Source organism: Monodelphis domestica, chromosome 8 (genome assembly GCF_027887165.1).
Source record: "Monodelphis domestica isolate mMonDom1 chromosome 8, mMonDom1.pri, whole genome shotgun sequence".
Classification (NCBI taxonomy): Eukaryota; Metazoa; Chordata; class Mammalia; order Didelphimorphia; family Didelphidae; genus Monodelphis; species Monodelphis domestica.
This window is the reverse complement of record NC_077234.1, coordinates 182,102,737-182,128,657: the sequence shown is the minus strand read 5'-3', so window position 1 is coordinate 182,128,657 and position 25,921 is coordinate 182,102,737. Positions and strand designations below refer to the sequence as shown.

The 25,921-nt window shown below is 35.7% G+C and overlaps 1 protein-coding gene and 1 long non-coding RNA gene across 11 annotated transcripts in view; one reads left to right on the top strand and one right to left on the bottom strand.

The window, feature by feature from the left end:
• LOC130455891 (uncharacterized) overlaps window positions 1–16,856 on the top strand; it is a 113,437-nt gene extending 96,581 nt beyond the window's left edge. The window contains exons 3-4 of the long non-coding RNA XR_008914137.1: window positions 915–1,089; window positions 14,987–16,856. This is a non-coding gene — a long non-coding RNA (uncharacterized LOC130455891). The remainder of the gene's footprint in view (window positions 1–914; window positions 1,090–14,986) is intronic.
• The window catches only part of ARHGEF7 (Rho guanine nucleotide exchange factor 7), a 381,786-nt gene that overhangs the window by 180,072 nt on the left and 175,793 nt on the right, over window positions 1–25,921 (bottom strand). For all 10 annotated transcript variants that reach the window (XM_056807964.1, XM_056807962.1, XM_007501282.2 and 7 more), the window contains one exon: window positions 6,690–6,778. In XM_056807964.1, the coding sequence (XP_056663942.1) occupies window positions 6,690–6,778 (89 nt within the window). The remainder of the gene's footprint in view (window positions 1–6,689; window positions 6,779–25,921) is intronic.

Here is a 25,921-nt window from a genome sequence, read left to right as displayed (position 1 = left end):
GTGTGTGTGTGTGTGTGTGTGTGTGTGGCTTGAGGGCATCAGAAAAGTAATCAAGAATAAATATACACTAAAATCCAATAAATCTATGCTTTTGTCATGTTCACTGAAACAACAGGAAGAAAAATATTTTTTGTAGTAACTGTGTAATAACTCAGAAACCAGAAACTAATACAAAGGATAAGAAAATAGTGGGATAATAGTGGTGGCAGTAATTACACTGGTTTAAGTCTACTAGCAAGTCTGAGGTTTCTGGCTATATGCAAGAACTCGCAATTAAAACTTTCAAGTTCTATTCATACTATTGATGACTATCTCAGGGAATAAATTGATATAATATGTAGGTTAAATGGATTTTGTATATAAATCTTACAACTTGTCATAGAGTTCTGCCACTACTATCAGCGGTGGTCAATCATCCCTTCTGCCTTTTGCTATAGAATTAGTTACTAATAGGGAAAAATTCATATAAACTGCATTTTTATCAATTACAATTGTTGAATCAGCTTTGGGGCAGCAGAGAGAACTGAAATTGCATGCCATATACATATGTAAATAAGTGTGTACTCACATACACTCATTCTCATGCTCTTAAGACATAGTTTAAGTCTGTGATTCCATTAGAACAGGGAATCTGAAGTTTGCAAGCTCTCTCTACCAAAGTAGATGGTAGTACAATTTATAGTATTGAGAGGTCAAATAATTTGATTGAAGTTAAACTACCAATATATGTCAGAGGTAGGAATTCCTGACTACAAAGCTGGCTATTTACTACATCATGCTGCCCATTACCTATATCCGAAGGTGATGTCAGGGTGAAAAAGGTTCTGATACAAGTAATGCTAATAAAGAAATCAACTTAAAACTTGTGAGAACAAAAATTTTGAAGTGCTTTTTTTTCTTTTTTTTAAACCAAGGTACTGACATGTCAGACAACAGTTCTTATCTACCAACAGCTGTAGGAAGTGGGAGGAAGTGTGGAAAAGTGGCTTTGGAGTAAAAATATTCAGAAGATCTGGGCCTCAGCATGACTAAATTATACTAATCACTTACCCCATCTGAGTCTTTTTTCTTGATCTATAAAATGGGAAGGTAAGATTAGATAATCTCTCATTTTTTGCAATGCTATACTATTAGTTGGGATTGTATTTATTTAAACTTCAGGAATAGAAATGTAGCAAAAGTTCCAAGCTTGTACACAAATTCAGTTTAATCAATGCCCTTTAAGGATCTCTATAGCAATGATTATCTATCCAAATCATTTGACAATTAATCAAGTGTACTTCTTATACTATTCCTTTGAACTGATCCTCAAATGTCTTATTGTTATTTAAATTGTAATGTACATATATCTTGCTATAGAATTCCAGGTACACTCCTTAAGAACAAAGAGTATTTCTGCATATAAGCTCAATCAAAGGAGTTTAAACAGAAAGCTAACTTAAAAGATCACAGAATCCAAAAACCCTAGGAAAAAAATGAGACCTAAAAAAGGAATAAATTGAATCATAGATAAAGTGCCTTGCCCAAGGTCACAAAGGCAGCCAATGAACAGCAGAAGAAGAGGAATAAAGGGCTTCAGACTACAAAATCAGGGCTCTTGTTATACTGAATCTTTCCAGGATTTCCTAAAAAAAGTAGAATTACCAAGTCAATTATATTTCTTAGGAGGTTTTGGTAATGTGCCTCATTCTACGTGTATTGAGACTTAGTCTTTCACCTGTTAACACAAATTTTCCAATGCCAGCTATATAATCATCTCCTCCCCACAGGGCCCTACATCCCACCAGTAGTACTGTAGTGATTAAAATAGTGGAAGACATAAACTGTGGCTCATAAAAGAATGGTTGGCTTAAATTGTGACTGTAGAAAATATGGTTTCAAGACAGTGTCTTGAATATATAAGGTGGTCACCAGGGAAAAATTCCCAATTATTAAATATACCCAAGTCAGCTGGGTTTTATAGAGATTTTAATTCATACAAATGAAGAATTAAAGAAAGAGAGAAAAAGGAAATAATGGGGGAAAAGGCTATACCAGCCTAGGCCAGCATGAGCCAGCCTAAGCTGAAAACCCTAAGAGACGGATCAGTCAGGTCTTTTATCAATTCACCACAAGATCTCTGAGAGGGAGCCCCCAGAGAGACCCTTCAAAGCAGCTTTGGCCAGCTGCCTCCTCCAATTCAGCCTTTCCCAGCTGACTGTCCCAAAAGAGAGACCCCAGAGTGACAAGAGTCTCCTGAGAGGGAGTTCCAGCGAGAGTCCTCTGCTCTCAGTTTCTCATCTCCTTTTAAAGGGAATTTTCTCCTATGTCACCTCCCCTAAGTTCTCACATCCAGCAATCACAGTAGACATTTTCCAAAGGACAGACCATTCTTAATTCACACCTAAGAAAGCTTGAACTTTTGATTAAGTTCACACCTGAAAAAACCTCTGAATAAGTTCTCACCTCTTTGCTCCTTGTAAATTCACAGGTTGCCTGACCTTTATAGGTACTTAGCACCCTTTTGTATTAGATCTAAAAATGGGCACAACTTAAGAACTTTTGCCTTACTATAAGTATGGGTTTAAGTATTTTTCATTGTTTAGCAAGGAGTTTCTTCCCCTAAAGCAGGCTTAAGTTGGGGTGGAGTAGAGGTCTCACAATCCTGATCTAAGTCCCTTCATTGTTTAAATGGGGAATGGTCTTAACCAAACCTTATGAAGTAGGGTCTGAGAATTTTTAAGGTTCACAATACCCACTGGTCCTAACCTACATACTAGGTACTGTGCTAGGCAATGAGGATAAAGATAAAACTATATGCCAAGCATGGTGTTCCACCCCAGGAATGCAAATATAAAAATAAAGTCAGGCGTTCAAACAATCAAATAGTTATAAAGCACCTACTGTTGGCCAAGCAGTGGGTCAAATGAGGGAGATACAAGTGTAATGATAAGGGTATGGGTGTGCATGTGCACACACATACACATATAGCATAAATATAAAACTAAAGGAGTCTGGGAAGGAAGGCATTGGCAATTAGGGAGATCATGAAGGGTTCATTCAGAGATGGTACCTAATCTGCATCTTAAAGGAAAACAGGGACTTTGTGAGGTAGAAATAAGGAGGGAGTGAATGCGTGGTGCGGAGTCTATGTATGGCCTATCCAAAGGCAAGGAGGTAGAGCAGAGAGAAGACTAGTTTGACCAAATCACAGATCGTGGGAAGGTCCAATATGAGTGGAAAGATACATTGGGGCCAGGATGTGTTGAACTTTAAAAGTTAAACAGAGTTTATATTATTTCCTAGAAACAACAGGAAGCAAATTGGAGTTGAATGAGTAGGAGTTACAAGATCATATCCACATATAAAGCATTTAGCTACCATGTGCCAAATGCACTGAGATAGGGAGAGACTTGAGTCCGGGAGACTACTAAGGAGTCTGTTACAATAAAGTAGGTGACAGTTGGTGAGGGTCTAAACTAAGGTAGTAGCTATATGAGTAGAAAGAAAGAGGCATGCACACAAGACATTATGGATGCAAAAATAGCAGGACATGGCAACTGTCTGGATACATGGAGTAAGGGGGAGTTCAAGGACAAAGCCACAGTTATAAAATTGAGAATAGAAGAAATGTGCCTTTGACAAAAATAGGGAAATTCCAGAAGAGGAAAGGATTTAGGGGAAAGTTAAGTTCAGTTTTAGTCATGCTGAATTTAAGATATCTCTAGAATATCTGGTTTGAACTGTTCTAGAGGCAAGCAGTGACGTGGAACTGACACTAAAGGGAGGCAATGAGGTGGATAGGCAGATTATTATATATGGAAATATATATATATATATATATGGGAATAATTTGCCTAAAAATAATCATTAAACCCATGGAAGCTAGAAGTTACTAAAAAAGTATAGAAGAGAGGGATAAGAGGGTCCAGGACAGAATTTCTGTAACATACCGAGTTAGAGACCTCTGGTCAGATCTGGGAAGAGATCTCACTCAGAGCTTGCATTCCTTTGTAAGAATTAATCAGAGCTACCAATTGAGGCTAGGTCAAGTAGCCTGGAAGAAGACAGGTCTCCACTTTTCCTGCAAAGTCACCCACTATCTGTGAAATCTTAGGACAGTGGAGAAGCCCCAAAAAGAAAAGGCTAAAGAACTGCATCCATCAGAAGCAGCTCTGCACAATCCTAAATTATCAAATAGTCTAATTCTGCAGGAAATAGATAATATTAAGGCCCACAATCCAAAGCTGGAAGTAACCAAGGACTTATTACCTCTCATATGCCTCCTTCCTATACTTTTGTAAGGATGTATCTATGCTGCCCCAGATGCATTGTCTATATTGGTAAGAGGGTTTATTACAGGTTTATGAATGGAATGTTGCTATAATTATTCCTTTTCCACATTTTGTTTAGTAAATGTTTCTAAGAGTTAATGGTTTCATCTTGGTTGATTTATAAAATAAGTAGAATAGGAGTACTAAATCTACATTTTCCCTCACCATTTTGTCCTACAACTCAGAATGATTTGTAGCAGCAGAGCCATTTCCTGTAGGAATCCCCAAATCTGTCACTGAGACTTTGGGTAAAGTAGTCATCTTAGAATGAAAAATTAGGGGGATAGTGTCACAACCCAGTACTATACCAATAACCTGTCTTTTCCTGACTATTTCACTTTCCTGATGCTGTTTAGTGCTAACATGCTTAGTGTCTCCAATTTTTTTTTTCCTGGAATGAAGTGTTCAAAATACAGACATAAAGCTGAATAGTCAATGACTATAACTTCTTTTATTTAGTAATCTCAAATCTTATTTACCAAGATCTTTTTTGGTATCATCTCTTATGCTCACTTTCATAATGAGGTCACTAGGCATCAGCATATATTTTGACTTGACTGAGGATCTTGTCAAGTTCTTTATAGAATTTTTCTACTACATCATTTGCAAAAGCTGTTTTTGTGTAATTATCTTCACTGTGGTCTTTTTGCTTAAGTTCATCACAAACTCTACCAGGCAAGATTAAGTGTCCCATTAAGTAGAATTTTGTGTACCTTTTGGGCACAAAAATGAAAGAATTCTTCCATGTCCTTCCTTGTCTCTCTAAGGGGTGCCTATAAATTATTTTCCATCGAACCATTTATAACTTCTTCAGTTGAGACTTGTCAATATGAATATGATTTATTTTCTTCATTAATATATAAAGTTATTGATCACTGAACACAAATCTCACACTTCAAAATGCCATGAATACACAAAGGATCTATGATAATGTGGGAGTTAATTCTTGGTATAAAAATTTCTTCCACCAACACAGATAACAATTTATCTGTGATTTAGCAGCTAGGTCTAAGGAAATTATTTTATCAAAGACACAAACAGGTTTAATTTACTTATTCCAGATTACACAGCTAGTCTAAAAAAATAGGATTTGGATCTAAATCTTCCCAACTCAGGACAGCTTTCCACTTACAATGGTATCTATATCAACAATTAGAGTACCAATAGCCAAATTAATACTTACAGACTGGCTAAGAACTGTATGATTCTTAGAAGGCTCTAATTCCTTTTTCATTACTCTTGCCTTCACACTGGAACTGGAATTAATTTAATTTAATTCCAATCAGTTGCATGGAGTATACTGCCCAAAGAATTCACCCAGTCACCAAAGATGCAGTGGTGAGCCTCTATACACTTAGCTTAATGGTGCCTCAGATAGAGCAGTCTATAACTGCAACTATACATGAAATCTCTTTCAATTGATAAAATCTATCTGGGTTCACTTTATTATTCATACTCCATGGCACCATCATGATGATCTGGTAGAATTCTAAGGACATTGATGTATTCTATTTTCTATTTATGATTTTATTTTTAAAAAAGAAAACAGAATTATATTTCTACAAAAATTCTTTCTCAATTACAAGATGAATTGGTTTTGTAGACATGCATTCTACAGACTTAACCTATTTTAAAAAAGAAGAGTAAATCAAGTTACTGATTTTTCCCTTCTCTTTAACAACATCAACAATCTGAAAATACTCACATGACAAGAATTAAGAGTCAGAAAAATTCATTAGGCAAAATCAGTTCTAGTCCGTGTTTTAATTATAGCATCAATTTTATTGTTTATGGATAAAAATTAAGAATTTGAACAGTGGAAAAATAAAATATCAATGCATCATTTATGCATAGTTTTTTACGGAAGGAAAGTAAAGACACAAGGATATGAATGGCAATCAGTCTACCACAACTTTTTCTGAATTCTTTGGGATGACAACACATTTGTTTAATTTGTTTCAAAATAAATGTCACATCCAATTTCATGTATTTTTTTTGCTTTGTTCTCCAACTTTAAATTTTTCTTACCTGAATAGTAAATTTACTATTATATATTATATATTACATGTACATATACATATCTATGTATACACACACACAAAGACCCTCAGATTTTACTTTCTAAATTATTTCTAATAAATTCTCAAGATGTTGCAAACTGTTACTGGTTAGTGGTCAAATATGGTAAGACACTATTTTTTTTCAATTATACGTCAAAGAGGTATTTTAGGGACCATAAGAGGAAAAAACTATTTTAAGAAATAAAATAGCCCAGAGATTAAGATGGCTTATAAACAATATGATCTACTCTAAATATAAGTACATTTTCATATTTTTGTTTTGAACATGTTAAAACATTTTTAAATGGATACTCACCACATTGTAATAGCTTTTGTTAATTGCAGATGTATCAAATCCTTTAGGAGGGCTCTTCAAAGCTCCTGACTTGGGGGACACTGGCTTTTCTGAAATAACAATGAGATGCAATTTTATTGTGCAATATTAAATGTCATCCTTACTTTTCCTACTATGAGCACAATGGTAAAATAAAATAAAACTTCATTAATTCAGAAGTTACTGACCTAACAACCATAACCATTCAGAATACAATCATTAAAACAAACAAAAAAAATCAGCAAAATATCCTGTAAATCACCATATTAGATTTGGGTATTACTTAGCATTTTTCAAAGCACTTTTTGTGTAGCCCAAGTGCTACTGTGGCATTCTTGTAAAGGGAAGCCATGTAAAAGAGTAGAAAGAACAATGAATTTGAAATTACATGAACTGAGTTCAAATCCTGACTTCTTTCCCAAGTATATGTGTTCTAAGTCTAGTCCCTGAACCTTTCTGGAGCTGTTTACTGATTAAAATGAAAGGGCTAGACTCTAAGGTTCATTCCAGATCTAAATCTAGGACCCTATGAATATTGCTGAATCAGAAGAAGGTCACTAATATATATTAAATAGATTCCCTATAGCAGGGGTCCCCAAACTGCAGCCCCTGAGGCCATTTATCCAGCCCCCACCACACTTCCAGAAGGGGTACCTCCTTCATTGGTGGTCAGTGAGAGGAGCACTGTATGTGGTGGCACCACAAAGCACAGCATCCCACATTTGCAGTACTACTTCCGGTGACGTAATCCTTTGCATAGCACCTTGTTCTGAGAGTAACTGAACAAGAGCAAGGCACCACGCAAAGGATTATGGGGCTGCACAATGGAAGACATCAGCACAGTGAGCAGCGATCTGGGGGAGGGGATTCCACACTGTGTATTCTGCTGCCCAGTATAGTGGTGGCAGTGATTGGCCTGTGCAAGGTGTGACAGGCCCATCACAGCCAGTGCTGGAACCTCCACTATCCTAGATGGCGGTATATAGTGTCACAGGCCCAGCACTGCCTCCAGTACTGTATACAGGCATCAGATTGCAGTGATCTGTCCTGTGACATCAGCGGTGGGTTTCTACTGTAAGAAGTCCACCACTGCCTCTGGGTATTTTATAAGACATCCCCTGTTTTGGGAGGTCAAATTAATATAAAACAATGTCTTATTTTCAGGAAAACACAGTAGTACAAGGGCTCCCATACTCCCCCAGATGCACAACATAATGGTCCCTATTATAGGGAGTATAGGGATCACTGTACTGTGTAGTAATGTGAGGAGAAACTTTTGGGCAAAGGGAGGTTATAGGAGCCAATATGTTGTGCATCTGAGGGAGTATGGGGACCATTATACTATGTGGGGGAAGTTAGGCATGTGTTTTTCATATTATGGTCTATAATTACAGATCCATAAATACGGACCACAAGAGGACACACACTACTATAGTGCCTTCTTTTTTCCTGCCATGGAATCTGGTCACATGGGCCTTACCCATGTGATCAAATTCCTGGGTGAGTTCACAGATCACAGTGAGGTTCTGTGAAAGAGGAATTGGGAAAGCATGAAAAAGGAAGAAGCAGTGACTGAGTGGTGACCTGTCAGTCAAATGAGAGGATTCTGATTTGGAATGTTACCGGAAAAGTCAGTTTGGAGCCAGACCAACTGTGGACAGTGTTCTCCTGGTTGCCTTGTACCAGAGAAGGAAGGAGATGATTTTGCTCGTGGACTTTGGAAATCAAGCTGGAAGTGGCCTGGTGACTTTGAAGGCAGAAGAAGGAAGGATAACAATCCAGATATCTCTCTGACTTGTTCTTTTTATGATAGTGACTGAACTGCCAAACCTATCAATCATTCCTCTCAATTTAAACTCTTTCCCAATATCCCCAAACTAAGGCTCAAAGTTGTATTAGGGAAATCCTCATCCCTCTTTCCTCCATTCTCTATCCTTCCCTGTCTTCCCCAAATAAACCCTTACTTAAGATAAAGAAGAGAAAAAGTATTTTCAATTGAGATACCACAAACTCACCCTGAGTGATTTAGTAGGAAGTAGAAGACAAGGGGAAGGGAAGTTGAAGAGGGAGGCTGGGAGAGAGAGAGGAAACAGGAGGAAGGGAGGGTAGGCAAAAGAAGATAACTGCCTGATCTGTTAGTTATCATTAACAACCAAATATACCCTCTCATTGTTATCTATTATAGTTCACACAGGGTAGTGTGAACTGGAAAGATGGTGGAGGAACCGACTCTATAATCATGCCGGTTCCCACACCTCACTAGTGTGAGCCTGAGGTAAAAGTGGAGTTCCACCAATATGGCCACTGGTGAGGCTGAAATGATGTGGACTGGGAAGGCTGCATTGATGGGCAGTGCAGTCTGTATGCCTCTGTGTGGGCAAAATTATTGTTGGTATATTGTTTTCGGGGGGGGAGGGGGGGGTCGGTGTAGTGACAGAGGCTGGCACTAGGAAAAAGTGCCAGGTTGAAGAGTATGTGAAATTGATCACCTCGACTGGGGAGGGCACAGATCCAAAGAGGAGATTGCTATATGGCAAATGGGGGAAAATGAGGAGAGTAGGGGGTAGAATTAGATCATATGATATTATGAGATACATATTAATTTCTACCATGGGCTAATGCTATTCTACTTACATTCCTCATGAATTAATACTTTTAAGAGTGATAGAAAAAAATAGAATCAAACTAAAAAAACATGATAAAAAAATGAGGCTAGTCCTACAATGGCAGTCACATGGAAAACGGATTAGTAGGCAGAAAACATGGTACTATATAGAAACTTTAATTACCTAAGATAACACAAAGTAATAAATATCTGAATAAAAGAAAAAAGTTTAGAAAGGACAGGAAGGGAAGAGAATTCAAGAAAAGAATAAGGTCAAAGAAATCCTTTGCAAAAAAGCACATTAAAAAAACTGGCAAAAGGAGTTGGAGAAGATCAGATATTTTAAATTAACCATTTAACTGAGAGGAGAAAAAGAGGGGGAGAAAGATGAAAGAATTATATAACTAAATAAAAGAAAGATATATTAATAAAATGAGTGAGGGGAAAAACTTTAGCTAATCAGCTTGAAGAGGGGAGAAAATCAAATCAAAATTTTAAAAAAGTGAAGTTTTCTTAAATTATCTGGATTAATATAATTGTCAGAACCTAATCTACATAATTATATACCAATAAAACTAGAAAATACAAGACAGGAAGAGAAAATATAAAAATAAATAAATAAAATATAAAACATCCAGACTAAAAGAAAACCCTCCCAAAATATATATTATGTAATTCAGTGTAAGAAAAGGAAATAGAACTAACCGTAAGATACACTGCTGGGGGGTAGGGGGATATAATTCAAAATCCTATTGTATTTAAAGGAAGAACGTGACCAATTCTACACAAATTATCCTTAAAAATTAAGAACTATATCAAACATATTTTATGAGACAAATATAGTTTTACTATCAAAACCAATCAAGAATAAAGCACTATAAATCAATAGGATTAATAAATATTGATTTTTAAATTTTAAATAAAATCAGTCAAGCAAAAAACCAATTCATCCAAGGAATCTATGTATAAATAACCTGATTTATATTTGCAAACAATGACTGCATCAAGAAAAATGGTTAAAATATGTTCAACATTTTCTGTTTAAGAGGGCATGGAGTATATTTTAGAGATTTCTAATTAAAACTGCTAAAAAATTTTTTAAAGAATCTAGAATTTAAAAGTTTCAGGGAAAGCTTCAATAAGCAGCATTTCACTTATGGAACATTTTCATTTAAGCTACTTCTTACTATATGTGTCATTAAGAAATTCTTAAAATCTGTTTAATCAATAATTGACATAAAAACAGAACTAAAGCAGATTCTAATTTACATGCTGGGCCTGTCAGTCTATATGATATAAAGGGATAGTCCCTTTAAAGTAAAATTTCTTTAATTCAACTTAATGTCAGAGCTTGCAGTTATTTAGGCCAATGGCAGATGTGAAGAATCACCAAGTATTCTTTACCTCAAGTATCACTAAGCAAATTATTATGGTAATATTGGATATGTGAATATTTTTAAATGTTTAGGTGAAAAACACTTTTAAAAAGAAACATTAATGTCAAGAAGAGTCATTAAATGCTGATATGGAAGAAAAACAATCACCTCCTAATGAGAAAGGTAGCTTCAGATTCAGGAAGCATTTATAAAACCTGGCCAGATAAGGATAATACTGCAGTTTTCCAAGAGCAACATAATTCAAGGAGCTAAGACAGAAGCAGAAGAGATACTCAAGCTTGGCAGTAAATATCAGAAAATAGAAACAATGAAAACAGTGTTAATTTATATAGCATCATAGGTTTATAAACAAGCTTTCCCACCAAATTTATTAAGTAAACCACATAAATACTGGTCTTATTTTACAGACAAAGAAAAAAATGAAATTCATTGAGAAGTGAAATCCTCCTCTTAACACTCCCTAGTACATGCTACATCATAGAGAGGTTTCTGATAAAAGATGTTAGACTAGTCCAGGAGAGAAGTGATTAAACACAAATTACGACAAGCTTAAATGGAAATCAGAAATTGGCTACATAGACAGAAATAAGAGATCAGTAACAATCAAGATATAAAACAAAACAGGCTGAACTTCCCAACTACTCTTTTCAAATGTGAGTCCATGCCCTTCCTTGATTGGCTATATATTAGGGCCAGAAGGCCTTGAATGACACTAAAAAGTTTGGGCTTTAACATATAAGTAAAAAGAAACTAATGGAAGTCATCAATTTAATAAAGCACATGTAAAAATAGACCCAAGGGTTGTTATAGTAAAAGGGTTTGTGTCTGGTTCACTGGATAAGGTGGTATACCAGTGAGGTATTGGGTGGTTTGTGGGAGCAGGAATAGGGTGTGAGGGAAAGCCTATGTTAGAGAAGGAATGGCAGCTCCTTCTCTCTCATTCAAGTGATAACAGGCTGTCAGTTGTCACTTGATGCCCCCTTGAGGAAATGGCTGAGGGCATCTGATGTCACTCTCCCCAGTCAGTCCCACTTGTGGATGGTTTCTATGCCTCTTCCTCAATGAAGATTTAGTGGCAGACCTTGGTCAAGGCCTTACCACAGAGGTAAGGTGCCCTTTGTGAGACCAGTCCCTAAATTCTAAGGTAACTCTTCCTATTATTATTGAAAGGCCAACACAAGCATCTGACAGCTACAGAAGAGTTTATTATTGGGGTTAGGGTAAACTCTGTAGCTTATTATTGGAGTTAGGGTAAACTGAATGAGGGGAGAGGGGATAGGAGGCCCTGACAAGTTAGTATGCAGTCCATAATCTGATGGGCCTGTAACAGTGCCCAAGAAAAGTTTCCGCCCCTTCCCAGCTAAATATCCCCTTTCTATAACTAAATCTCTAGTTTGTCTTAAGAGAAATAGGTAGAAAATAGTTCAGGGAGACAGGGAGGGTCCAGGGACCTGGGCCCTTCTTTTGAGAGTCCAAACAGCCCCCACTTAGGGATCTGAGATGTCTTTCTTCAGGTTGAGAGAAGTAATAGTTGTATATTTGGTGGGAGATCAGCAACCAGCTTGGAGAAAGAAACAGGGTTTTCTCAGGTGGCTTCAGTGATTCTTTAGCCCCCCAAAACTGGACTTCATAGCTTCAGATCCCAAGTCAGAAGACCCAGAGGTTCCTTAGAATACCCTCAGAACTGTTTTGTCCTCCCAGAAGTCTTTGCTCCTCAACTGCCTCTCAACCTCTTTCAGTCCTCATCCCAGAATTCAAAATCTCCCTGCCCCCATCCTTACACACATCTTCTGAGAAATTCTAACTAGGCAACTTTTCTCCCCCTTTCCCCTCCCTCCTCCACCTTGAGGGGAATTAGATCTAGTGTACAAAAGCCTGTTTGAGAAAACTCTTTCTCCCATCAAAAAACTGTCTAGGCAATAAATAAGAAGTTAAAAACCTAATTAATCAGTGTCAGAAAAGTCAGTATCAAAGGTGGAACTTTCCTGATTCCAAGTTCTCTTCACTAACACCACATACTCTCACTTTAACTATTCTAATTACTGAATTACTGGGAAATAACAAAATGTCATTATTTTCATTTAGATTGATTCATTCAATCAGGTATATTTAGAGTAAATACCTCTGTGGCTTCTATTCCAAACATTGTGTGGAAGGTATGGAAATAGAAGAAAACATAGTCCTTTTCCTAGAAAAATCTATATGGAAAGTTTGGAATAGTAAATATATTACATATGCTAACACTTTTTTTTACTAAATTAGACTAGTCATTCCTCAACTAGAATTAGTGGGGCTTTGTTGTAACAGCTGTATCGAGGAATTAAATAACATTTTTTCACATGTGACAATATCAAGAGTTCTCTGGTTACATACAGACCAGTCTTTTTAGCCATATTGCACACAGATGGCAATCACAATTGGTCAAGTCATCTTCAAATATGCAGAACAATTAAAACAAAGCAGGCCTTCCAGCTCCTACCTCTTCAGAGAAGGATAAAAAAGGGCAGTCTGGCATAATTGCCCTCTTGGAGTCCCCAAATATACTTAGGAGAATAGAACTTCTCCTGCCTAACTCCATATCATCAGGAATGTGAATTTCAAAACTACTCCACCCTATTCAGACCATGAAGATCTGATTTAGCTATTTCCTGATCAATAACAATAGAGATACTTGGAATAACAGAATCAGGTCTTGGACACTACATTTCTCCTCCCTTCTTAGTTTAACAAGATTAGGAAGGTCTGCATTAAACTCAAGATTTAATTATCTGAGAAAATGGCCTTCAACAGGCATGTGCAAAAAAAGGACAGACCTCTGGGGTGTCCTAAATCAAGCTTGAGCCACCACTGGCACATGTGAGGTGCAGGAAATGAGGGAGAGAACAGCCTCTGGAGTTCTTGTGACTTCCTGTGGAGAGGGCTAGAGTTCAGTTCGATCCTGGAGCTTGAGCTTGAAGGAGTCCCGCAGACAGCTTTCCTTCAGACTGATCACGTGAGTGATAAGGACTGACCCCTTTTCTCTGCCTTGGCTTTCCAAGGCCTTAACACCCGCTTTGGCTCATCCTGAGCCAGAGTGGTTCTGAGTTAAACTTCCTTTCCTTCTCTCCCTCTTTCCTTCTCTCCCTCTCTCTCTCTCTTCCTCTAATATTCTCTTCCTCCTGTTGTAATTAAATCACCATAAAAATTTGGCAGCTGACTTGGTTATTTTATTATTTGGGATTTCCCTTGGCGACCATTTAAATTTAGATTTTTTTCAGTCTCAACCATAATATTCACCCTTTATAGTTCTCAGGTACTTACTAAGCAGGTCCTGACTTCAAATGTCCACACTAGGTTATAGAGAAATGACACCTGGGAATAGCTTCCTCCTCCAAAGCAACTACAAGAACCCTTTTTCACTTCTCACTGCTAGAACTCCAAGTAGCTCATCCCTTTAAATCTGTATTCTACCACTATGAATTCCCTGCTTCCTAAGATCCTACAATCTCAATAGCAATTCCCACTTCTCAAAGTTCATATTCTTTCCCAGGCTCACTCTTTATCTTTATTCTCTAGGCAGCTAGGTGCACAGTGGATAAAGTAGCAAACTTAAAATCAGAAAGACCTGAGTTCAAATTTAACTTTAGACATTTACTAGCTTTGTGATTCTGGGCAAGTCATTTAAAGTCTGAATTTCCTCATCAATAAAATGGAGGAAACACCTACCCTCCCAAAGATTTGTTATAAGGATCAAATGAGGTAATAATTAGTAGCTGGTTCATAGTAAGCATTATATAAATGTTAAATATTTCATTAATTTGTTATTATTATTAGTCAGAACCTCAATTTAGCTTCCTTACCCAAGAACTCCTGTCCCTCAAAATTATGTGATAAAATGCTGACCACAAGTCTGGCTATTCTCTAAAGAGTAGTTCTCAAAGTTTGTTTTGGTTTTTGTTTTTATCTCAGGACTCCTTTATACTCTTAAAAATTACTGAGAACCTTCCCCATCCCATCTCTCCATTCTCCACCCCCAAAAGCTCTGGTTTATCTGAGTTATATTTATATCTATATATGCCTATGGATAGAGCTTTATGTTCAAAATTAAAATATCTTATATCCTGAAACCAGTCTTTACCTCAAGAGCCCCCTTAAAAGAACCTAAGGGATTCCCAAGAGTCTCGAGACCAGACTCTAGAGAACTACTACTATAAAACATAAATGATTCTTTCTTCCATTCTTTGTGCACAAAAGACCCATAAAATGATCATTTATGTGGGCTTTGTCAATCCCTACAGGAACTAAGTTAAAAAAAAAAGTAAAGGAGAGGAGAGATGGGACCTTTATATCCCATTTCCCATTGTGAATGGGACAAGAGGAGAAGGAGCAAAAACAGGAGCAGGAATAGGAGCAGCAGGAGAAGGAGGACAACAAGAACAAGAACTGTAAGTCTGTATTGTGTTATTCAATGGAGAAAAAGAGAGCTCCTAGGTAGAAGAAACAGATGGTGGAAATGGAAAGAAAAAATAGGGCCTAGCATAGAAGATGGGTCCTACCAAAAAGGCCCTTACAAATACAGTGTCAGATATGAAATGGTGAGAATCTGTTCTTATGAGTATAAACTCAAAAAAGGATATTTTCATTCATGGTAGTCTGTTTTCTATAGGATTATTAAAACTAGGTCTCAGGTCAATTACTGACTGTAGAATTCTGTCTGACTTTTTGTACAGTTCTAGGATGGGAAGATTTCTTAATATCTCTCTCTCTCTCTCTCTCTCTCTCTCTGTCTCTCAAACAATTTTTTTTCACTACTATACTTAAAGATGGTCAACAGGAAACTAGTAAACTATTACAAAATGGAAAAACATCATACTTAAGCCTAAACAAATTAAATCAAAACCAGGCAGAAGGATGTCTTTTAGAACAAAGCTAAGAATATGTTTAGCAGCAAGCTCATTCTTTTTCGTGGGGAGAAAATGTATTGCGCTCAGAATCATCATTTCTGAGAACTTCTCCCATTCAGTTTGCTCCCCAATGTGATTAAATCTCATCATTCAAAAAATTTCTAGTCATAATGCTGTGAACAGTAATGCAGAATACACACACACACACACACACACACACACACACACACACACACTATATCTGAAGAAAAAAAAAAATCCAGATCAGGGATCATAGGAAAGTAACTCTAGAGATGGACAGAGCCTCAGAATTCATTAAATTCAGCACCTTCATTATAAAGATAAGAAAATAAAAAAGCCAGAATTCAAATGAAGAACCCTTCAATTCCAAATTCTGTGATCATTCCACTGTACCACACATAAAACAGAACAAAAGCAGTTTAAAATTACAAAGATATACTTCTAAAAATGGCATCAAGAGGCCAAGGAGAAAAATGTATTTATTCCCACAACATATTTCATTGTTAATGATGACCTAGAGTCAAAACAGTGAGATAAATAGATGGGTTGACATATACACACAGGAATATCCACAAATTTTTAAAACTGCAAATATGAAAAGTTAAGTACAATCACTTAGAAAGAGCACTGCTTCTCTGGCTCCATTTCTAAGTGAAAGTACACTCACCGAGTGCTAATTACTCTATAGTGAAAAACATTAAGAAGTTTCAGCGTAAATATAATCAACATTTCTACATCTGTAGATGGACAAATTCTTTTTAAGATCCATGAAATGGGTCCTATTAAACAGTAACATTCAGAATAGAAAAAAATCTTCATCTTAAACATATGCAAATATATTTTAAGCAGAGTTCTGGTATAATGTTAATAAGAAAAGTAGTTTGAGTATCAGTAAATCTACTATAAATAAGTATGATTTCATAAAATTCCCCAGGACTCAGTTTCCTAATCTGTCCAATGAGAAAAGATTGGACTTGATTTCTAAGTGTCTTTTCAAATCTAAAATTATACTATTTTAAATAACTGGATCTCAAAATAAGGTGATAAAAATCCATGTACATTCAAAACAACAAAATTATTATTTAAAAATAATTAGAAGAGAATCATTTGTAAGCTGGTCTGATATTCTAAAATACTCTGCATATTTCTAGTAACCTATATTTCTTAGCAAAACACAGACTCTATGAGCCATAGGCAAAATCAGATCATTCTCATATGAGGCTTTGTACAGAAATTTGGTACAAATGGGGACCTAGAAGTGTTTCTAGGAAATGCAAAAAATCTGAGTATCATATTGAACCAAATATATAGGTTGCATTTTCCCCCTTGAGGCTTGTCATTCTTCATATTTTTCATTATGGTTTTTGTAAGGTTTTCATTTTTTTTTCCTTTCACAGAGATCTCATTTTAGTGATTTGCCAATATTAGGCTTAAAACAATAACCAGGGGTAAGGTACTTCAAGCCAGGGCCAGAATATTCCCAAATGGAACCTTGCTCCCAAGAGTACTGTGTCTGTTCTTTTGTAGTCATTATCCTTTAATCCCTCCAAATCAATCCCTCCCAATTGACTAATGAAGATGATGATGATGATAATGATGATAATTGCTGGTATTTATATAAAATATCTTCTATGTACACATACTGTTCTAAGTTCTTTAATGTTGTTATCTCATTTGCTCCTCACAACAACTCTGAGATGTAGTTATTACTCCATTTTAAAGTTGAAGAAAATGAGGCCGACTAAGTGACTTGCCTACAGATTTAGAGGTGACAGGGACATTAAAGGCGATCAGGCCCAACACTCTTCATTTTACTAGTGAGGGAAAAAGGACACTGTTAAAAGTTAAGTGGCTTGCCAGTATGTACCAAAAGAAAGACCTGAACTCAGGTCTACCCTGATTCTAAATCCAATGCCCAAGCCACTTGCTACAAATGTAGGTTTTGTCCAATGACCAATAAAAGGACATACTGCTAGATAAATTGAAATATATCATCTTAATATTTTCACAATGAACAAAATAATCAAAAAGGATGTTGCAGCTACATAGCACACTGGTGACAGGAACACCACACAGCTTCTTCTCCAGAAAAAAGCAAATATAGCTCTTGGTAAAGTCAGTTTTATCAGTGCCAAAAGGAGAAAAACCTATCAGTTAATGAGACATTTTTAGTCATCCAGGATTACAGTACCCTTAAAACCTTGTTTAAAAAGAAAACCATGAAAATGATTTTAACTTGTATACCAAATGGTTAAAGAAAAACTGTTAAGAAAAATCCTCTAAATCAAATCAACATATAAATCCATATATAAAGTTGGATCAACATATACTTTAATACTTAGTGATTTCAGTACAAAGGTGGAAATAGACAATGGTAAGAAAAACATTGGAAAACATAGGTGAGTAGAAAAAATAGAGAATTCAAAGACTTGTATATTACAGTGAAAAGCCTTATGTCTTTTCTTTGAGAAAACTGAAAAAAATATCCTCTCCTAAAAACAACATAAAAAAGGCATAGTATGTTGCCTCATAAGGTGATAAATTCTTCAATACTAGAGGTCTTCAAGAGGAAATTAGTTAACTATTTGTTGTAGATTCCTGTATAAGGGATTCCTGGTCAAGCACGTGCTAGAATAGAGGGATCCTTCCAATTTTAAGATTCTAAAAATTACTGAATTTCCACAGGTTAACAAAGCACCTTCATTATCAAGCTGACTAATCTGCTTAGATGCTAGAAGGCAAAATCACTTGCCCACTGCACTTTATCCCTCTCTATCCTCACTTCCCCCTTCCTTTAATATTTGTTAAGACAAGACATAGACCAAATTATGAGCTAGTCCCAACTTCTCCTTTCACTTTCCCATCCCTATTCAACAACCCCACTTTGGTGTAGATGATACATGAATTTATTAAATGTCTGCTAGTGTGGGGTTACAAAAATACTTCCTGCCCTCAAGAATCTTATATTCTACTGGGAAGATGCAACATATATACAAGCAAATAAACATTAAGTATATATAAAGTAACTTCAAAATGGAGAGCATATTAGTAACAGAGTGATGAAGAAAATCTCATATAGGAACTGGCAGCTGAGGAAGAAGAACTTTGAAGTAAGAAGATACATATCTAAGAAGCAGTGATAAAGAAGGCATATATTACATTCTTGGGAGACTAGAGCAAAAGGATGGAGGAAAAGGATGGAGTGACATTGAGGGAAGAGTCAGTAGTTAAGTCCATATAGAATGGAGAGTAAGTAATGGGAATAATATGAAATAAAACTGAAAAGACTGATAGGATCATTCAACTAAGGCTGGAAAGACCCTCAGAAGTCATTCAGATTAATTCATTTATTTTACAGATGAAAAAACTGAGGTCCAAGAAAGCAAGTTCAAATAATCCCTTAGACATTATTTGCTTTATGACAAATCACTGAACCTTTCTCATTACCTCTCTAATGGAGATCAAAATAATATCTCTAGTATCACCAGGTTATTTGAGGGATCAAATGAAGTAACATGGGAATTGCTTTACAAATTTTTAAATGGTTTGGTAAATATCAGTTATCATCAAAGGCAATATATATGGAGATCTACCAACAACTTGCTTTTCCCTATAAGGTTCAGAAATGGAATTGGGTATATGTGTTAGAGATGGGGAAAGAGACTATCCAGGGAACAGGGAGAAAATTTCTGACTCCTTCCAACTCAACAGCCCAGGCAACTAAACAAATAGGAAATCAAGACTAATGAAGCTTCATTCATTCTATATGAGAGCTGATCTTCAGTCCATTCCTAATTTTCCAAAAATCTTCTTCTTCCCAAACAAAATCACTCTTCTGGCGAATCACTAGGATGATACATTAACAGAAAATCAAACTTCATGTTTTCCTGTATATTTAACCTCCATGGGCTTCAGATTCCTCATTTGTTTTTTAGGGGAGTTGAATTATGTATCTATAAAGTCCCTTTCAGCTCTATCATTCTATGATTTACTTCTAAAGAAAAAGGACACGCTAATTCATTGCTTACAGTCTTCTGTTTTCCACACATTCAAGGAAATATATCAGTTGTCTTAACTATTATGTGACTTTGTTTGGTATTTAATGTTAAGTAAAAATTCCATGAATGAAATAGTTTATGGTACTTCAAGAACCTCATCTGATTTCAATTTGCTCCCTGATCTTGCTAAATTTCTTCTGCAATGCTCTCTATAAAAACAAGTCACAAATAAATGACAAAATAAGGGCTAGAGAGCTGATTTACCTACAGGGACCATAATAGGAAACAAGTTTGTATGTTGTCTAAGACCTCACTTACTAGACCTACCTTACTGCTAGAACAGAGATATTTGTTCTATTTAATATCATTCTTTCACAGAAATAATTAATCACGGGGTCCAAAATACAACTATTCATTAAAATATAGCAGAAAATATAAAAAGTTACAAATTTAAGAAGTAGCAGTGTGAATGCTCATTAAAGATCTATGGATAAGCAAACGATAGTCACATGGAACTTCTCACATCACTGCCAAGATTAGGTTATTACTCATTGTCCTAAGTTAACAAACTTCTAAAATAAGGTTCCCCAAATCCTCCTTTTGTACTGTACAACAGCCCAGTACTAACTGCGGAAATAGAACAAACTCATATGATCAGCAATCTCCTTGGAAATAGTCTCCTGAGAAGAAAGGGGGAGAGGGGGCTTACACACCACCAATAACAATATAAAACATATATTATTATTTCATGATCTTACTCATGTCACTAGGTGTGGAAATATAGGCACAGAAATACTGATATTTATTTTTCTAGCAAACATAAATTGAATACCACTCCAAACTTCAAGTTCCCATATCATTTTATTAATAGCAACAACTGACCTTATTTCACACTCAAAATTGGCTCTACTTCTACTTCTTCTTCTTCTTCTTCTTCTCCTCTCTCTCTCTCATACATACATATCTTTTTTAAATATGCATTCCTGTTCTATGCCAGAATTACGTAGTCTAAGTGCTTCATAAATTCTAAATTAAAAATCCATTACCAACATAAAGGACAACTGCCAATTATTATATATCTTCACACCAAATTTTTGTCAGCTAACTTTATATATGTTACATATTTTGGGAAAACATAAACTTTTTCAATGAGTTTTTGAAAGAGTTTTTTTTTTTTAAGAATCCTATGATTGTCCTGAACAACTTCAAATGATAGAATTACAGGTAAAACAAGAACCAGACAAGAGTGAGCAGAAAAGCGAGAGCATTTCCATCATTAGCCACAAGATGGCAAACTATTAATGGCTATTTATACTTCCCTTGGTAAAAGGGTAAGGAAAATGGGATGGATTGGGGGGGAAGGGGTGGGGAGATTGACAGACAAGCAAAGAAATAAAACAAATGAAAAGCTAGCCTCCCCAATCTGTGGATATGCCTCATGTTACCTAAAAAAATTTAGTGCTGAAGAGATTGCTTGCAAATCAAATAATACTGTAAATACAGAAGATAAATGTTCTATTTAAAATTGTGAATGTCCCTTAATTTAGCTGTCTGTGAGTTTAATAATTTTGTAATTGGATTTCCTTACAGAAAAGGACAAGCCTGTACTACAAATACTTATAAGTTCCTGGAGGAAAGAGACTATCATTTCTCATTTTTGCATTCCCAATGGTAATCAGAGTCTTGTACACAAAAATCCTTAATACTGAAAAAAACTGAGTATTAAAAAGGAAACAGTAGAATAAATTAATTTATACTTAAAATTTTCATATCATAAGCTGTTTTCTTTGAATAAATGCTAAATACTAAGTAAAACACATACTATCCTATTTCAAAACAAGACATATACATAAGTTGGTGAAAACTACAAGTTTTCTAATGAACACTGAAACAAAAAGAATTGCCAGGTTCTACTTTCAATCAGCAAAATAACACTGCGATATGTTGAATTTTTGTCTCAAATGTACAATCCTTAAAAATTAGTCTGAGATATTTTTCTTTAAATGCTATTCAAACTATTTAAATGTGTTGTTAAGCTACTATTTCATGAAAAAGGTTAGAGTTATTATTCAAGGTATGTTTGCAAAGTGTCTTCAGGTGTGTCCTCCCAAAAATTGTACTTGGATACTATTTTAGTTCTTCAGAATAAGTAAAACATAAAATTTTTTAAATGGGAATAAAATGTTTTTTTACAAAGTTATTTGGTTTCTTATTTAACCGGTCTCAATTATCTGGTATAAGATGCTTTTATTTATTTCAGTATGATAGACTTATGTTGGTAGTATATATAAAAATCACAGAAAAGAAACTTTAAGCTTCAGTTTCCTTGCAAATAGTAAACTTTCAATTAAACTGAGAATTCACATTAACCATTTTATATAGCAAACAAAAGATCATTTTAAATATCTAGTTCAAATGTTACAATCAGTGTCTTTAATGACTGAGTAAAAACAGAATATAAAAAGGCCAAGCTGGAGGAATTTGTCAGGCAAATTACAAAGCTAGCACTAAGGACAGATACAATTGCACTTAAAGACTATAAGCATTCTGACAGCTGTTGGAGTTCTCTTTCTGCTAAAACTCAAGAGCTAATGAATTATTGACTCATGTGATTATTTCATTATCCCAAAGGTAAAAGATATAAAAAATGGGCATTGTTACACTAGATGTTATTCTGATCAATAATTAAGAACCAGATGTTAAGGCAGAGATGTTAAGAATCTTGGAAGGGAGTAAATACCCTCTTAGAATATGTAACAAATAAATAGGGAGCATCAGTCATACTCTAACATAAACTCTACATATCAGAACAAACTTCCAAAAGCTGGGATATAAGATAGAAGGAGAATATGAAGTCTTAAAAGACTATAAGAAGCCACTGAAGAACAGAAAGACATTTATAGAAAGAAATTGTGAAGAACTTCAGTAATCATTGATGGAAGTAAAAATAATGAGAGGGGAAAAAAAAGAGACTGTAGCTGAACATTTGCTGTCAATGAATCTAATAGTTCTTAAAAAGATATATGCAAGAGATGCCAAAAATAATGAAGAGAAAATAAAAAATATATACATTTTAGGGAAATATTTTTGGAAGGCCAGCAGGAAATTTATAATAAAAATCAAAAACAGAATGAGAATTTTTAACTCAACAATTGCATTTTTGTAGATGTACCCTCAAACTCATCATAAAGGGGGGTTGAAATACAAAATGCCCCAAAATTCTTCATGCAATTTTAAGCAATAACATTTAAACAACTGTGCTTTGAAGTTATAAACTTAAAACTGCACAAACACTTTAAGGACACTCTATATAAATGAGCGTTTATGTAAATGCAAAAACTACTATAGGATATCAACACAATGTAAAATTATGTTGTCTTTAAAATGACAGCTATGAAAAGCATTTTAAAATTTGGAAAGACTAATATAATGGAATGTGAAGTAAAGGAGAATGTGTGTGTGTGTGTGTGTGTGTGTGTGTGTGTGTGTGTGTGTGTAAATATGTATGTATATGTGTCTATTTAAGTATATACCCTATTACTGAATGAAAAGGAAAATGAACAAATGAAGGAAAATGAATCAACAGAACAAAGATATAGGAGTAACCAAAAAGCTGTAAAAAACATTGAGAAACTGAAGTTGATTTCTCAATGTTTTTTACAGCTTTTTGGTTATATGTGTGTGTGTGTGTGTGTGTGTATACATATATATATATATATATATATATATATATATATATATATATATATATATATATATATATATATATATATATATATATATATATCACAGCCTCAGTTGTAAACGTATGTTTAATTACTTTTGTAGTTACTTATTCAAATGTGCAATAAACTTTCATTTTTATTTAAAAGGAAGTAGATAAAGAAAAACAACTGAGGGAAATAAGAAAAGAGTAGCAAGGTCCAAAAGGAATAAGTATCAGTGAGACTAAAACATTATGAGTAGGAGTTCTGATAAATGCTGAAAACAATAAAAATGATTTCTTTACTTACGTGTAAGACAAAAAGAAAACTAAGGAAGGGATACATAGGACTCCTACAAGGCTTGAATGACTGAAATTAAGAGAATTCTACTCAATTCTTATTTTCTCTTTTCTCCACAAGAAAAATTATTTTCAGTACACCTCCCACAAAAAAAGGAAGCTAAATGGGAAATGAAAACCAAAATAAATCAGGAGGTAGTAAGAGGATATCCAGCTGCCCTCAGTGAGTTCAAGACAAATGGAATGACTAAATGAACTAAAAACCAGGGTAATGAAAATTTGGTGCATAACTGCTAAACCTACAAAGGTCATTCTAGGCATGACAAAGAATGAGCAATGCCATTAGGATGGTACCATAAAATGTTATTAGAATTTTCTAAAGTATCATAGGATTCAAACATTAGAACTGAAAAAGACCTCAGAATTTACCTAATGTAAACCCTGTCATTTTACAGATAAGAACAATGGGGAGGTTAAATGAAATGCCCAAAGTCACAGAGGTTAACGAGAGTTAAGAGGCAGGATTTTATCTCAGGTCATCTAACTCTAGAGTAAGTGAGCATACTTTCCACTGTAATATGCAAGCTCTTTCCAAAATAAAAGAGAGAAGAGAAGAGAGAAGAGAGAAGAGAGAAGAGAGAAGAGAGAAGAGAGAAGAGAAGAGATTAGATACTAATGTAGTATGGGTATGGCACAGAACTCCCACTTCTACTTCTCTACCTGTTTCTCTGGGCTAGACTAGGCTCTCTCACCCTACCTGAATCCATGCTAATAGGTTGTACTGTTTATCTAAAATGGGTGCTACTGGGGCAGCTGGGTAGCTCAGTGGATTGAGAGCCAGGCCTAGAGATGGGAGGTCCTGGGTTCAAATCTGACCTCAGACACTTCCCAGCTGTGTGACCCTGGGCAAGTCACTTGACCCCCATTGCCTAGCCCTTACCACTCTTCTGCCTTGGAGCCAATACACAATATTGACTCCAAGACAGAAAGTAAGGGTTTAAAAAAAAATAAAGTAAAATAGGTGCTACCCTGCTATCACTCTTTCTTAGGATCTTGGTGGCAACCCTGGTGTGAGGAAAAATACAGCTAAAACTTCCGACCACACCTCCTGAGCCCCCCAGTGATGTGTTTCTCAGTTAAACAAATAAGCCAGGATGACACAATGATGTAAGAGCCAATAACCACTTAATCGTGGAATATTCACTAACAAAAAGAAAAACAATACTAGTCAACTAGTCAACCTTCTCTAAAGTGGGGAGGTAAGGGAAGTAAGGTGATACCTGGGAATTTTTTTTAACAGCCTCAGCCCAGGAACTGCAGAGCCCCAGTTCTGCTCCCCTGGCTGAGGACTTATGCAATATTATATTTTTCAGTGAAAAGGAATTACTCCTTAAGTCTGTGATACACAAAGCTATTCACATCTATTTTCTGAGTTTTGAAGAGTTTTCCTTTCCTTAACAATACAGGGTAGTAACAAGCAATGTTAGAGCAGGACTCTGAAGGTTTTCCTCCTTCTCAACCATAGGTGGCACTAAGGAGCAAGACAACCTTGCTCAAGCAGGCTCTTTAAACATAGGATTGTTACTTCTCCAATTATCTCCAAAAAAAGTTTCCTTCCAATGAGACCAGCATCTTTATGAGTATAGTCAGCCTATCCTGATGGCTGATCTCTGCCAGTGGAACCTCTGCAGGGACTGAAAGAAGCCTGGGCCTCAGGCCAGGAAGCACCAGGGCATGAGGAAATCCCCAGAGATTTCTGAACTAGCACAGGAACAGGTAGCATCAGGCCGCTCTGTTGCCCAGAACCCATTTCCTAGTTAAGGGGGCATCCATACAAAAGGATGACAGAAAGGAGTCATTATAGATGGAGTCATCATATATAGACCCTGGAGTCTATACAGTATCTTTCTGGGTGGCATCTGGCACAATATTTTTAGTTTCAGTTATTTCCCATCTAAATCTTGGAGCTAAGAGGGATCAGAGTAGTTTGGGCTTGCTTTGTGCCAAAGTCCATACATGCTTGGAAAAACATGATTACGTGACCTAAGAAACCTTTGTTTCGTTGTACTTTCTTGTGTCCTCTGTGTATATGTAAAAATAAAGAATTTACAGTAGGCTCTCTCCCCTTGTCTTGTGGGTGGGTGTTGGTGTGTGCATTCTCTACTGAGTTCAGTGTCCACATGAAGTTTTCTCTCTAAACTAGTGTTATTCTTGACACATTGGACTTCAGCAGTGTCTAAAATGAAAGTGCTTTTTTAAGTGTGTAATGTTATTAAAGCTTTTACTGGCAGTGTCAAAAAAAAATTA